General features: G+C 36.8%; 1 protein-coding gene across 4 annotated transcripts in view; it reads right to left on the reverse strand.

Annotated features, from left to right (window-relative positions):
• Positions 1-16,602, reverse strand: part of LOC105486196 (N-deacetylase and N-sulfotransferase 3) — a 217,863-nt gene that overhangs the window by 130,868 nt on the left and 70,393 nt on the right. For all 4 annotated transcript variants that reach the window (XM_071093102.1, XM_071093101.1, XM_071093103.1 and 1 more), the window contains one exon: positions 10,332-10,486. In XM_071093102.1, the coding sequence (XP_070949203.1) occupies positions 10,332-10,486 (155 nt within the window). The remainder of the gene's footprint in view (positions 1-10,331; positions 10,487-16,602) is intronic.

The raw sequence follows: 16,602 nt of genomic DNA on the forward strand, positions 1-16,602 counted from the left end.
AAATTCACCATGCCTCAATTCCCTCATTTGCCAAGTAGGGGTAATAAAACTAATGATCTCACAGAGTTGTTCAGAGTGAAGGGTATAAACAAAGTTATTGGTCAAGTGCCATTTAATTTTCTTTTATTTGGTTAACAGTATACTTTATTTGGGGGAAACAAAAACAAGCAAAGCAAAACAAAACAAAACAAACAAGGTAAACTAAGACTCCTCTAACCATTACTTTTATCCTCAAACAACTCAGAATGCTTATTTCACAGCAGACATTCCTCGAAGAAGATACATTGTCATTATCAATCATGTCTGAAAACAATGTCTTACTAAACAGTACACATTTCTTCTATTACACATACTAGATATTATACATAAAGTGGGAGGGAAGGAATACCTCTGGTGTACCATAAATCTGACAGAGCTGTAGCGATAACAAAAGCAAAAACCCCTTCTTAACACCACATATTCCTCTTTAAGCATTATCCCAAGTTAGCAGCTAAATTATTTCAAGAAATGGAATGACATTTTGTAAGCCAAATGTAGTAAGAAATTCCAGTAACAAAAGTTAAGCTAAAAATGTAGTACCAATACTGAAAAAGGGTTACAAAAGGTAGCATACTTGGCTTTAACTTTCATTTTTACTTGTAACCTTAAAGAAAAGAACTATTTGGGGAAGAGTGACAGATTTTCTCCCAGTCTTCCCTAACAATTATAAAATTTATTTCAAGTACATTTTCATTTAACTGAGCATGTTGTTTTCCTCTCTTAGAGTTCCCTCCAGAATTTTTGAAGTGTTGTCATATCTTTGTCGAGTGTCTCATAAGTAAACATAGCACTAAAAGATGCACTTTTGTGAGAATACTCAAAAGAATGATGTAAACACTTGTACTTTGCACAGCCCAGGTTGGTATTTTTGAACTGCTGGGGTGCATTCAAGTAAACACAATAAGAGGTTTATAGAAATGTAAAATATGAATTTATGAAGCCTTACTTTTTATGCTACAGCAAAATAACTGAAAAGAAAATTATCTGGATTCATAATGGAGGAATTGAAAGTTTGGTTTAATTCAGCTTTTTCAGACTTTGAAGCAATAAATTTTATGTGGACCTTTGGGGGTTTTTGAGAGATAAGAAAGCTATAAATAATTCAGGACAACCTCAAATTCTCAGAGTACTTGCACATACATTTAATTTCTCTGAAAATATGCAAGGTTGATTAGGAATCTTGAAGTCTACATAGTACTAATTTTAAGTGAAGTTTAATATTTCTGAAAGCATAAAATGTTGATATCGATTTTTGTGATAATCACTGTATACCCTCTGCTATTTCTTTTTTTTTTTTTTTTTTTTTTTTTTTTTTTGAGACGGAGTCTCGCTCTGCCGCCCAGGCTGGAGTGCAGTGGCCAGATCTCGGCTCACTGCAAGCTCTGCCTCCCGGGTTCACGCCATTCTCCTGCCTCAGCCTCCTGAGTAGCTATTTCTAAAAGCCACCAGGACAGTAATGCTTGCAGCATTGAGATCGCAAACACAAGAAACCACATAAATCCTATAGACAGCTTTTTAGGAGAAAAACATTGTAAAAAGTCAGATTTGTATTCTGAAATTGTGTAAAAATATAACTCCTTAAGGAAGTAGTAGCATTTTGATTATGAGGTCTGTGTAACAGCAATCAGTATCAATGGCATGGCTACTTGTTAATTTTACAAACCATGGTTGTTTCATGGGCTTTGGAATTTGACAGACCTGGGATAAAAATCCTTTCTCCAGCTTTCACTGGCTGTGTGATTTTAGAAAAATTATATAAGTTTTCCAAGCCTTGCTTTCTTCATTTTCAATACAAGAATAAGCAACCTCACAGGTGGCTGGGAGAATTAACTGAGGATGTATGGAAAGCACGAAGCACAATGTCTAGTAAATATTTGGAGCTCAACAATTTCTCTTCCTACATTTCCTTAAGAGAGTCAAGAATCTTTCTCACTGAACCGTAAGGTTCTGTTTCATGCAGGGGAAACAGAATCACAGAATTTCAAGTTTCACGTTTCCTGATCTGAGCAAAAATTAAAGGAAAAAATGGGAAATCAGGGAGACTAGTTTGGAGGCTGCTGCAATAATCTAGGTGTGGGCTGAAAATTTGGAAGTGAAGTAGGGATGGAAAATTTTGAAAAGGAGCAGGAGCTGGTACAAAAGAAAAAAAAAAAACTGAAAGAAATTGTTAAATGAGTGGGAACGTGGAGTGGGAGACATGAAAATGCCAAAGCAGAGCCAAGGTTAGCACTCTTGTGGAATTTACTCTTACTTCTTCTTCTGCCATCACTTCCATCTCTGCCATGTTTATAACCACCTCTCAGAATGCAAGTGCGCCCTCCATCTTAAGTAAATGAAAGGCGTAAAAGGAAAGAACAGTGAGAATTCAGGAGCAGCAGGCATGGATCTGGAAATAGACCTCCCCCACCCTCATACCCACATCTGACTCCAGCCCACCAGTATGAGTTTCTAGGAGAATTCATAAAGGCTTTTAGTTCATTTTGTGTCCACATAAATTTGGACAGTAAGGCACTATTTTCATGCAGTACATGTGCTAAATTTATCTTTCTTTTTATGAGATCAATTTAAGTTACCAGATAAATGTGCTGAAGATGAAATCTAGTATTTCTGTTAGAGAAAAAAGGGAAAGGAATTGAGGAATTCTTTCTACAATGTCTATCTTGTTAGAGAGTATGGAGTCTTCCCATAGGATGGAAAAGAAGGTTATCTGGACAGGAATTTACAAAGAAAAGAAGAATTCCAATTAAAACCACTTTCAAAAGTTCAATGATATATCTAAATGAGAATACATTTTGCCCCACTGTAGATATGGGTAGGAGGGGTTATCCTCATGTAGGTGAAATATAGAACTTCTAAAGAAGCAGCAGCAGTTCACATTTGCAAAAAGTTTAAAGAAGAACACACAGAAAATTGGGAGGCTTAAACCCTGATGTTATTTTTGACCTGTTATTCTCTTTTGCTTCCTCATCATCCATCTGATAAAAAACCTTATTGAATCGATGTCAGAAATACTTTTCACATCTAACTTCTTTATGATCCCACTTCTACTAGTTAAAGCTGGCTTTTATTTCCTATTTTTTTGATTAATTTAATAGCAATCCAGTATGTCTACTTACATCCAATTTTCCCTGCTTGTCTTCATCCTCAACAGTCCTTCTCTAATGTTCTGTGATTCTACCACCTACGCGGAAGTGCTAGAACTTCGGAGTAGATGACAGTGTTATCTTGGAGTTCAAGATACGTAAAATATGTAGTTCTAAAAATAACTAGATATGGGGCCGGGCGCGGTGGCTCACACCTGTAATCCCGGCACTTTGGGAGGTCAAGACGGGTGGATCACAAGGTCAGGAGATCGAGACCACCCTAACACGGTGAAACCCCATCTCTACTAAAAATACAAAAAAAAAAAAAAAAAAGAAAAAAATAGCCGGGCGTGGTGGTGGGCGCCTGTTGTCCCAGCTACTCGGGAGTCTGAGGCAGGAGAATGGCGTGAACCCAGGAGGTGGAGCTTGCAGTGAGCCGAGGTGGCGCCACTGCACTCCAGCCTGGGCGACAGAGCGAGACTCCACCTCAAAAACAAACAAAAACAAACAAAACTAGATATGACATTTCAATTTAGAAAAACAGATTTTAAAATATTCTAGTAAAAAATAGTTGTGAAACAATTAGGCCGGGCGCGGTGGCTCAAGCCTGTAATCCCAGCACTTTGGGAGGCCGAGACGGGCGGATCACGAGGTCAGGAGATCGAAACCATCCTGGCTAACACGGTGAAACCCCGTCTCTATTAAGAAATACAAAAAACTAGCCGGGCGAGGTGGCGGGCGCCTGTAGTCCCAGCTACTCGGGAGGCTGAGGCCGGAGAATGGCGTGAACCCGGGAGGCGGAGCTTGCAGTGAGCTGAGATCCGGCCACTGCACTCCAGCCTGGGCGACAGAGCGAGACTCCGTCTCAAAAAAAAAAAGTTGTGAAACAGTTGGTAGAAATATGCCAGGGGAACACAGCTAAAGGATAGGTATTGCTCTACCACAAAGCTCTAATCATGATGTTATGTTCAACAATACTAATAACTTGAAGATGCAAAAGTCATACTTGTAAAATATAGGGATTACATAAAGCTGGGAAAGATATAAAGCATGTTAAATAACAGAGTCAGTCTTTAGCAGGAGGTTGATATACTAAAACACTGAACATAGAACAAATATGGAATATTAAAGGGACGATTGTAATTCCAAGGCTAGCATTTAGTTTACAGAATCAATTGGATAAAAATAAATACTTGAAGGTTTAATAAATGGCTCATGGGCAGAGGGTCTGGCAGACACAGGTGTATATGGTGGTATAAAAATATAATGTGATCTTTGGCTACATTAATACAAGTAAAGTGCACATGAAGAGAAAAATATTTTACTATTTTCTGCTTTGATAACACCACATCAGTGGGCAATAATCTTCAGATTGGGGCATATATTGGGAAGAATGACAAATTAGAAATTGTATGAATATGACAGCTGGGATGATGAGGGGGTTTGAAAACCTGTGGAATGCTTCGAGATACATCACTGAGAGAAAGCGTCATGCCTCTTTATTTTCTGTATTTCTGATGTTTTGATATCTGGGGCCTTGCTAACCCTGGAGAGATTGCTGCTCTCAGGCTAGCCAGTTCCTAGAGATAGCAAACACCACCCTGAGAGCACTCTCAGATGTCAATCAAGCAATTCAGAACTCCTATCCTTGACTGCTTCCTTTATCAGACTCTCATATGTTGAGCAACTATCTCCTTCATCTAATCACCCCACAGCAAAGTACCAGATGACTAAAGACAGCTCTTACATCTCAGAACACACTGAAATTATTCAAAGTAGGCAATCCTGAGCCTGCTTACCCTGTCTTGCCTTACCTTTCCTGCAGAAACCACAATAATACTCTTGCCCACATTTTCCCCTTGCTCCCTCTGCCTCCTGAGCAACCCTGGTGCCTCCCCTTGTGGCCCTGCATCCATGGCACACCCTCTTTCTTGGGAACTGTGAATAACAAACTAATCTTTTCAATGGCAGTCATCTCCTGGTCTATTGGACTCACCATACCTGAATAATAACAAAACGTACATTATAATACAGTAATGATAGAATCTTAAGAGCTAGAAGAAACATTTACTTTTATTTTTATTTAACGAACATTGAGTACCATTCTCTATACATATCTTATCTAGATTAGAAGAAGTCTACTTCTTAAATCTATATTACTTCCATACCTTTCCTTATAAATATACTGATTCTAGTCCCTTCTAAATCTTAAGACTGATTATCTTCTGGAATGATACTAAAAATATCTACCAACCAGCATGCCGTGCCACTGAGCAATCAGAACTGCTGCCAGCTAGACAGCTGGAGCTCGGTGCTGGAGACTCTTTCTGGGCCAGGCCCCTTTAGTTCCTGAGAAATGGGGAGATTTGGGACACCTTGGGGAAGCATCCGATGTGGTAATGGGATAGGGGTAAAGTATTGTCACATTTCAATATTGTAATAACTGGCATAGCCATACCAGTACTTTTGGTTGAACAGTAGCCCTGATAATATATCCCTTAGTCTTCTTTTTTATCTCTTGCCTTCTTTAATTTCCTTTAGCTATTCATTTTATGAAGTAAATTATAGACTTCATCATATTGGTCATTTTGCTCTGAACAACGGCCAGTGTCTTTCTTAAACTGCGCTGCTTGGATTACTCTAAAGCGGCCTACCAGCTGAGTGGACTCTGCGACCTAACTGGAATTCTCTATTTCTATTAGGACGCCTAGAATTATAATTTGTGCTCAATATCAGTAAAATGAAAATCTCATATGCCTTTTTATTAAGTGCATCACTGAAATAAAAGTGATAGTACTCATTCATTCTCTAACTGGCAAGCAAACTAATTAAAAGATCATTCCTTAAGCCAGCAAGTCTTTCAATATATTTTAAATTATATTTGGATACTATAATCTTTATTTCCATATTGGAAAAGTTAACATGCTCACTAATCTAAAAAGTTTTATAATTGACAATAGACATTCCAGCTAATGTAAATTAACAGGTTCTGCTGCACTTTGAAAAGAGAGGCAAAAAGGACACCATTTAAAAGAATGATGATAATGCAATTAGAAGTTCAATCTTCAGTAAAATTTTATGTTACCATGAACATCGTTCTACTACTACTAACTTTAATAGTATTGTCTATAAAGGCATTAAATATCATCTATTATTGGCAAAGAGTTCTATGATAGAAATATCTATTAACTATTTTATCATTAAAAATGTAACAACCACCATTTTCCAAAATTTAGATACAGTTCTTCAGTTGAGAGTATATACTATTGAAGACTTTTTTGAGGTTAAAATAGAACACTATTTTACCTTTCTAATGATACGTTATTCTATTTTAAAAACTGTAGAGTCAATATTTTAAATTTTGTGGTAGGTCATTATTAGTGATACATTTAATCTTTGTCTCAGAATTTGTACCTTTCAAAAAAAAAAAATCCCCTGTTGAAATTTCAGTTTAACCCGTGAATTAGCCTATATTTGGTAACTAAAATTTTTTTCCAATCAACCTCTAAAGCTGCATTTCCTGATGGGTGTAATCATCAAATGCAAGTTTGCTTAAAGGATTTACTTGACCTTTCATAATAAACTATTAGAGCTTTCAAAGACAAATTAAAATAGACATCAAATTTGTGTCCACATTGTGGAAAAGGATAATAGGTAAGATGTATTTGTTAAAAGTCAATGAAAATAGCAGATGTTTGGCTGTAAATGATGATAACAAAGGCCGAAACCCAAAAGTTTTAGATCAGAGTCTCAGATTCTCCTAGCTGGAAAGGTACTTTAAATGTCCTCTAACCCAATTACCCATTTGAGTATTGCATCCATGACCTCCATTTTTGTTTGAACATCTATTTGCTCCCAAGACAGCCCACTGCTTCTTTGCATGTTCTTTCATTTTCTTCATTGGGAAATACCCACACTCATTTTAAAATCAAGAGCCTCCAAGCTGATGGAGAAGAGCAGGATATAATTCGATTTAGAAATGCAATATTAGCACAGGTTAAACATTAGATTGTTCCATCTAGTGAGGTGAAGTAGGATTTTCTCCAGAGTACTTTTCACTGAGTTAAAGTGGATTCTGTAGCTATATATGATAAGTGATATTTGGTCAAGTGGAAATTTCCTCAGATTTAGTTTTTTGTCTTCCCCACCCTTTTGGCCCCCTCCAACATTTTAGAGACTCTGCCTATATTAGGGAACTTCAGAAGATCTGAGGGAAAAGTTGCCCTGTGAGTTCCACCTCAAGTTCTCCATTCCCTTTGTATTACCAGCATAACCAGACATTCCCTTGGATTACCAGCAGAAAAGAAATCTTGATTCACACCTGTGAATTGGGTTGGGAGACTAGGGAGGAAGCCTGGGGGGGCACAATTTATGCAGCACTAGAAGACTTAACACTGCAATTTATGCAACATTAAGATTTCTGGTCTTAATTGTACTGCTAGTGACTTTTATAATCATGAATAAATCACTGCATTGCTCTGATTCTCAGTTGCTTCATCTATAATGGGAGAATAAATAGACCTACAATTCAGGGTTAATTTAAGAAAATAATAAAAATATGTTAAAATTGGAAACCCTTGATCTTTTCTTATTATATCTTTAAAGTCAGCAACAATGCAGTTTTGTAACCCTAACGCCTAATGGAAAGTAAAAGAGTTAACACATACTTAGAAATTGGGTTAAATTCACATTAAACAAATGTCATCCCAATACAAAGTAAACTTTTAAACTTAAGGATTTTTGTCCCTCTTACCTGTCTGTCCAAACACCTCAGGAGCCTAGGCAAAAATTAAAGATGGCAATTTTATGATACTAGATATAATGATAAAAACAACAGCTGCCATCTATTGAGTGTTACATGCTAATTGCTGTTCCCAAATGCTTTTTATATATATATGCTCTTTCATGTTGTTATGGCTGGGGAGGGACTGGTTCTGGATTCAGTCTTTTTTTCATATCTATCCTCTCACAACAAAATGAAATCCACTTGTCCTGGATTTGATTAAACACTAAATAATATATTTGGTCTTATTTCTGGAGATCTATTACAACTACTCTCTACTGCTTCAAAAACAATAATGTGAATTGCCAACATGTAGTTCGGAATGACTCTTCTAAGAAATCTGCTTTGCTTGACATTTAAGTTAGGTGGTTAAGAATTACCAGATACTGTTTTTGAATTATTCTTTTATTCATGATGCTTTTTAGTTGGGAATTCTGAAAAATGCATATAACTCCTGTGGATGCTTGTTCTAGCATATGTATTAAGTATATTTTTAGAATATGTACTTCCAAACATCTGAAAATGTTTTAAACATAAACATAATATTGGCATTCATTGATTCATTCCCGTAATAATAGAACACCTATTGTTCTAGATACTACTAGTTTCAGCAGATATAGCAGTGAATGACATGTCTTTTATCGAAGCTGCTTTGGTACATTATTTTTGGAAAGCTATCAAAACAACAACAACAGCAACAACAATTTCACTCCTCACTTCTCAGTATCTTATCTTTTACTGGTGCTTTACTTTACTGTATTTATGTATTTTCTTCTCTCACAAATCCCATTCTCTTTTTCTCAACAGATTTAGAAATAAACCACAAAGTAATTTTTTCTCCACATAATTTATTACTGATGAACGTTGCCAGTATCAGCAATCTAGATTTCTGGAAATGACAGAATTAATGTTTGCTCTATTGAGATATGAGTTTCAGGACTTTCTAATACAAATTCTGGCACTGTCTTACCAATTTTACATGCTGTTTATTATGTCCATTTATATTTTTTAGGAAAAAAGATGACTGTCCTTCTCACAGGAGTTTTCATATACCATCAAAACATTTTCACAGTATCAGCGTGGAGGAGCACTATTCTTGCTTTCTTGACAAAATATCAATATGTGGCAAAGGTGCACCTGAAGCTATTTGTATATTTGGTGGAGTAGATTGAAGCTAAAAGACAAATATGGGCTCCTGATGCCACCATAAAGTATTTGGTCTTACATATCCTCAAGAAAAAGAAATATAGTGTATAAATTCTAACCTCGTCTTATATATGTTTGAGTAAGGTGCTGTGAGAACCAACTAAAACTTCTTAGCTCTAGCAATTGGTGTAGAAAACCATTCTACACCTCGGTACTCTCTCTGATCACAAGCACATTTTTCTTCATAATGTGCTTATTTAAACTTTTACTATAAATTTCCCTGTCCTGAATATAAACCCTTCAGTATTACATGGTGCACCTTGCTTCAGCTAAGCAAATGTTCCATCCATACAACATATATGTTTGCAATGCTTTTAACTGTTTAGATTGAGTCTTTATTACCTCATGCAGTCATTATGGTCTCCTACCTGCTCTTTTCTCTCAACCTCATTTCATGCCAGTTCATCCTGATACCCAAGAATTATTCTTATTTCAGGATGTATGTAAAATCTCATTTCCAGAAGAACCCATCTTGGGCTACTCCCGGTGATACTTACTTCTTTGAACTGTGGGTTTTCTGTCTGTGAGGTTTGGCATTAGATCATGAAAAACGGCCGGGCGCGGTGGCTCAAGCCTGTAATCCCAGCACTTTGGGAGGCCGAGACGGGCGGATCACAAGGTCAGGAAATCGAGACCATCCTGGCGAACACAGTGAAACCCTGTCTCTACCAAAAAAATACAAAAAACTAGCCAGGCGAGGTGGCGGGCGCCTGCAGTCCCAGCTCCTTGGGAGGCTGAGGCAGGAGAATGGCGTAAACCCGGGAGGCGGAGCTTGCAGTGAGCTGAGATCCAGCCACAGCACTCCAGCCTGGGCCACAGAGCGAGACTCCGTCTCAACAAATAAATAAATAAATAGATCATGAAAAAATATTTTATTTTGTTGGGCAATTGTTTAACGTGCATATTTCTGCCTTCCCAGTGCAGCAGGAAACTCCTTCTGGACAGGAGCCATGTCTTAGGAGCTCTAACCATAACGTCATCATAAATTTTGTATCTTGTGAAGTCCCTCTTAAATTAGATCCTTCAAAACATTAAGTATAGTGGTAAGCACTCAATACAAACTCAAGAGCCACATACTGAAAGGTGGCAATACCAAAATCTTCTAAATGATCACATGAAAAAGTTACTTAAAAGCGCCGCTATGCCATAATATAATAACCTTTTCATTTCTCCAATCAGTGTACACTACTTCAATGCAACAGTCAAAGTGAATTACTTACTAAGGCAAATTTTTTGTTGAGAATCATCTGCTCCACCAAAGATGACTCGTTGTGGAAGAGGTGGGGCTGCATATGGCTCCACATGTGAGGAAACCACCAGAACTCATCCACAGACCCCAACAGACAGTCATCCCCTTCATCTTCCTCTTCAGTTCCTTTAGGGGGGAAAAAGATTATCCAATTAATTCCAGTTATGCAGATCTATGATCAATCAATCAATCAATCTACCTATCTAATCTATTCTCGTATATGTATTTAGAAGACATCATTTATTCTGTTTTATGTGTAAGGCTTTAAACTCAAATGTATCAAAGGAAAATCTGTTAGAAAATAATCAGAGACCATGTAAAACTCTTAAACGTTATTAAATATGAGACATGGATTTGAAATCACTGCAAGATGAAAATATATAACCATTCCCAAGGATATTAGAACTCTTAACTTTCAGGATTTTTGTGCAATTGGTAGTCTGGAGAGAATGGGGAATAAGTAGGAAATGTAATTGAGGAAATATGAGTAAGGAATGTGTGTCACAGCCTCAGAAGTAGCAGGTCATTGTGACATGGGCTGCATATACAACAAAGTAATTCTTTTATTCAGGTTCCTCCTTAGGTCTGGGAAGAAGCTACTTAGTATTTGGTGAAAACTGATGCATAAGAAAGAGAAAAGAAGGAAATGTGGAAATTGTTATTGGGAAAATTAGAGAAAACTGAAGGATAAACAAGAAGAAAGGGTGAAAGTGATGGACAGAAGTTGCGAAGTGGTGAAATCATAGTCACCACTATCAAAACAATCCAAGCTGCTCCTTGGTAGTACTCATGTTCCATATGCTTGTCCTTTCTCTTAAGTTGTTGGAAGAAGATTTTCCATCACGAAACTCCTATTTCCTTAAGTGTCAGCCCTGTTGTTGTTTCTTGGAGGTTTCATACTTGAACTCATTTTATTTCCTCCCATTTTCCTTGGCCTGCAGTTCAGTTGACTGCGGGAAATTTCACTGTTCTTTTAACTTATTTGAAGGGGCTGAGTCCTTTTTATACTTCCCCAGGCATAGCTTCTTTACTATAGCATAAAATAAGAACAGCGTAAGGTGCTCACTACTGTCCTGGAATATCATAAGATAATGCTAGTCATTATACAATTATGCAGCCACACTTGAATTTTAGCCACAACATTGAATCCAATAAGCTCCCAGAGTAGTGGGTTCTTCCTATGATGTCCTTTCTGTGTGGAGAAAAATCTCCTCCCATATTTTCAATGGAAGCTCTGATATGATTTGTTTTATTAGAGCCCTACAGGCTAAAGATGGAGAATGGACTGCTGCCAGTCATTCTAAACCCAGTCCCTCTTAACATTGTTCATTCAACTTCTCAAGAGAAGGGAGGCAGAGTCTATTGGCAGGAAAAGAATCAGGTGCTGTGATTTGGTGGGCATTGAAAACCTTTACTGGAGATGAAGGCATACTAAGAGGTTTCATGGTCATTCAAATTTATACAGGAGAAACAAAGATTGAGTGCTATAGAGTGAGTGGAATCCATAATCCTTCAAGGACAGTCTTCAGTTTCACTTTCATATGCTTAAGTACTCTGCTGCTATGAAGGAACTTCCTCTCCACTACATACAAAGATTACATCTTTAAATCTAATGTTTTATTTTCTTTATTTTTTCTTCTTAATATACACTTATGTTACCATTGTATAGTAGAACGAGTATAGCCTTTGAAGTCAGAAAGCTTTAGTTTATTTGTAGGTTCCAACACATTTGAGTTGTGTGGCCAAGTCACATGATCTCTTTAATGTCTGTATTCACGTAGGTAAAAAGATGGACAGCAGTACCTATTTTATTTTTTGGGGGAGGTAGTGTCTACATAATTCTGGCAATATTGGGCAACTTATAATGCCCCTTTCTTTTCTTCCTGTATTTCCTACTTCAGTTCTTCTTGTGTTTCTTTGCATGTCTCCTTGAGTTTTTTTTCCTCATTACAATACTACATGAAAGGAGGAGATAATTTTCACATGTGCTATGTGGGAGAGGTGACATTATGTTCAAGAACTGACCAAGTCATTATATTAACTCATTGGCCTGATTAATGAATGAGTCACCAGCATTCTTGGAGCTTCTGAGCAGTTTTCTTATGGCTCAGGGAAATTTTATAGAGAGAAAGGCAAGAAAAATAGGAAGATGGATTCAGGGGTTTAGAAACTCTGATGATCCTAACCATGGCAGGTTCTTGGGTCCTTCTAAATTTGAGGTGATAAATAAGGTGACTTAGTAAAGAAGCATTTTGTAGGTGTGACTGGTGATCTTAAATACATGTTTTGCTTGACATAAGAATGATGTCATTTAGTTTCCCTGCATTTAAACATCTCTGCTTCTATCCAAGATACTCCCCTGTTGCTTAACATTTTGTAGTCTCCAGGACACTGTATTAGTGTCAGTTATTTGTTGCCATTTTATTTTCTCACACTGAGAGCAGGCAGAGTCTCTTGGAGTTTCCCAGAAATCAATTCATTCCTGATTTCCACATACCCTGTAATGTCAGTGAGCTGAGATTCCCTAGTTTATAAGAAGTCTCCTCTCCTACCGCTTTTAAGCTCTATTCCTTGTTGCCTATAATTCCCATCTTTTCTTGCAACTTTCCTGTTATCTTTCCTTTATTCATGCTTTTTTAGTTGGACTCTGCTGAAATATTATTTATCAGAACAGAGCAGCAGATCTCAGGGTTCTTTGAAAAGATAGCTCAGGCATTTGTTGTCCTTTCCTGAACATCATGGTGAAATCTGTGACTAAAATATTCATACATTTGAATCATGCAAGAGTTAGACAAATACTATCTGCCTTCTGACATATTTGTCTCAGTTCACATTAGGCATGATTTTATGTCTTCTCTTTATAGATTTGTCTTATCTGATTTCTTTTAATCCTACTTTGAGAATGTTTTACATTAGAATTACATTGAAAACAAATGTCTCTTGCTTATTACTTTCATAATTATGGGCTGGGCTTGGTGGCTCACGCCTGTAATCCTAGCACTTTGGGAGGCTGAGGCGGGTGGATCACAAGGTCTTAAGATCGAGACCATCCTGGCTAACATGGTGAAATCCCATCTCTACTAAAAATACAAAAAAAAAATTAGCCAGTCGTGGTGGTGGGCACCTGTAGTCCCAGCCACTGGGGAGGCTGAGGCAGGAGAATGGCATTAACCTGGGAGGCGGAGCTTGCAGTGAGCTGATATGGCACCACTGCACTCCAGCCTAGATGACAGAGCGAGACTCTGTCTTGGAAAAAAAAAAATTTTTTTTTTGATTAAAAAGCAGTTGAAGTGTAATTAACTGTGGGTTAATTACATTTGGTTGGACTGTCATGGCCTCTTGCCAACTCTTTGCTTCCCCACTTTGCCCACCTTTGTTAGAACTGGAGGAAAAGAGAAGAACAAGAAGTCAAATTCTTCCATTTTAAGCGTCATTTCCTTTTTCTGGGAAGATGCAGATTATATTTATTTTATTTTATTTTCAACTTTTATTTTAGATTCAGTGGGGACATGCAGGTTTGTTACCTGGGCATATTGCATGATGCTGAGGTTTGGGGTATGAAAGATCCCGTCACTCAGATAATGAGAATAATACCCAACAGTTAGTTTTTCAACCTTTACTCTTCTCCTTCCCTCTCTGCTATTAGCCCCCAATGTCTACTGTTGCCATCTCTATGAGTACCAGTTGTTTAGTTCTCACTTATAAATGAGAACATGTGGTATTTGGTTTTCTGCTCTTGCATTGATTCACTTAGGATAATGGCCTCCAGCAGCATCCATGTTGCTGCAAAGGGTATGATTTCATTCCTTTTTTATGGTGGTGTGGTATTCCATGGAGTATATGTATCAGATTTTCTTTAGTCAATCCACCATTGGATTGGATGGACACATGGACACCTAGGTTTATTCCACATCTTTGCTACTGTGAATAGTGCTGTAGTGATCATGTGGGTGCATGTGTCTTTTTGGTATAATGATTTGCTTTCTTTGGATATCTGATAATGTCCAATAATGGGATTGCTGGGTTGAATGTTAGTTCTAAGTTTTTTGAGAAACTTCCAAACTCCTTTCCACAGTGTTAAGTGCCATTTCTTAACTTGTCACAAAACTATGCTGAAGTCTTATAAAGTTATTGCAAACTATAATTTATTTTTAATATATTTATTTAAATAACTGGTCTCCACACTACTTTATCTGTAGTGTTTCCTATTCTGATATTATATTTAAAATCATCATTGATTGAGACTCTATGTTGTGTTGTTATGTCAAGCACTGTGTTGGGTACTTTACAACCATCATTTCACTTCATTCTCAAAACAACCTCATGAGGTGAGGGCTGCTGCCAACTTCATTTTACAAATAAGGGAATTGATATTTGGAGAGGTAAAGTAACTTGCTCCATGTCACTGAGAGGTTTGAGACGGAGCCTGAACTGAAATCCTCAGATTGAGCAACTCCAAATTCAGGGCCCTTAACTGTCATTCACTGGCCAAACGTGGAGTCTAGAAATAAGATCAGCATTTACTCATTCAGTATAACATTGCTCTTCCCGTTGTTAATTTCTTCTGTAATATAATTAGAATGTATAGTTACTATTGGATCTCAGTGATTTGGGGAAACATAAAAAGACTAACAAATCTATAAATAAGGAGAATCTTTTGTCATTCAGCTTCCCTAATCAAGGATGGGTTAAGACTATTTTTTGACACTTCACTAGTATGTGACCTTGGGCCCCTTTAAGTTTCTATGTTCTTATCTAGAAAACAAGTTAACACATTTTTTAACTTCTAGGATTCAGTAGAAAAGTACATGAAAAGTGCTTAACAGAGCACTAAAAGGGAACTATGATTTTTATTTTTTATCCCTTTATTTCTCACATAAATGCATATAACCTTCAAAAATTAAAATAAATCAAACAAGATAAAGCTCTCTTCTGACATAAAGTATTACTATTATGACAGTGCCACTTTTCTTTTTCCCTTCAAGACTGAGTAAAATGGATAGAATTTTTTATAGAAAAAGGAATAACAATTTCTTCATTTAGAAAGGAAGACAATATAATTCAATTACATTTTATCCCATCTAAGTTTTGAAAGATCAAATATTAAATTTTACATCTGTTCCCTCTAAAAAATGATTTAACTGGCCTTAGACAACCCTGGCTACAGTTTTGTGGAAACTCTCATATTATACACAAATAACAAGACCCTTTCAAACCTTGGCCTCTGTTTCCACCTGTGTTGTACTTTCTCTGACTTAGGGAGAGGATACTCTTATTATGAGCTGTGGGAAGTGCCCAAGTAAAGAAAGAGGACTAACCTTGCAGAGATGAGAAGGAATGACATGAATTGGCTAGCATCGTTCCCCAGTATTCAATGATGGGCAAAAAAATAATGGAGTTGTCAGGAGTGTTTTCTTGTATTTCTTGAGCAAATCTGGGCTGTCCTGGTTTTGCTGTGATGTCTCTTCCTACTATCCCCATTTCCCCCTAAACATACCACATATTTCACCTTAAGTTTGCCCTGATGGTTTTTTATCCATATGATAATTTTCATTTATATAATAGGTGTCAAAGAATCTAAGACAATCATCCTGAAGTTAGGATATCCTAACTCAGAAGTTTAGGAAGAGGTTATGGGCAATCTTCTGTTTCCTTAAGCTCTTGGGGCTCTCCATTGTGAAAGTTAGTGATGCTATGAGTCTAACTTCGCTAGAAAGATGAACTAAACCTCTGCACATAAAGAGAAAGTTCTCACTTCACATATCTATTGCCAAGGTAGCAGAACTTTCCTATTAGGAAAAGATTTAAAATAGATGTCTAATTATGTTTTTATTTTTGAGGTTACAATAAGAACCAACTCACTGAATCGTAAAACAAAGTCAAACATAAATCATGAAGTTCCCAGTTGTTAATATTTAAAACAATCACAGAAAAAGTGTATTTTATGTATTGATCTAAGAAATTCAGGGGAATAAAAGCTTCAGAGCTTCTTATGTTAAAGTTATTCTTAAAACCTACACAGTTTTCAAATTGATAGGTGAAAGTTATATGTAGTTGTATGATTATACATATTGTATTCATTACACAATAGTACAACAGGAAAATACTATAGCCAAGTCTCATGGCTCTGTAACTTCCATGGAAACAAATGGACATTCACTTGCTCTAGAAATACAATATTACTTCTATATAAAAATAAAATTACTATTTATGTTGTTTATGTGCATATGGAGATTATATTG

Source organism: Macaca nemestrina, chromosome 3 (genome assembly GCF_043159975.1).
Source record: "Macaca nemestrina isolate mMacNem1 chromosome 3, mMacNem.hap1, whole genome shotgun sequence".
In the NCBI taxonomy this organism is placed as follows: domain Eukaryota; kingdom Metazoa; phylum Chordata; class Mammalia; order Primates; family Cercopithecidae; genus Macaca; species Macaca nemestrina.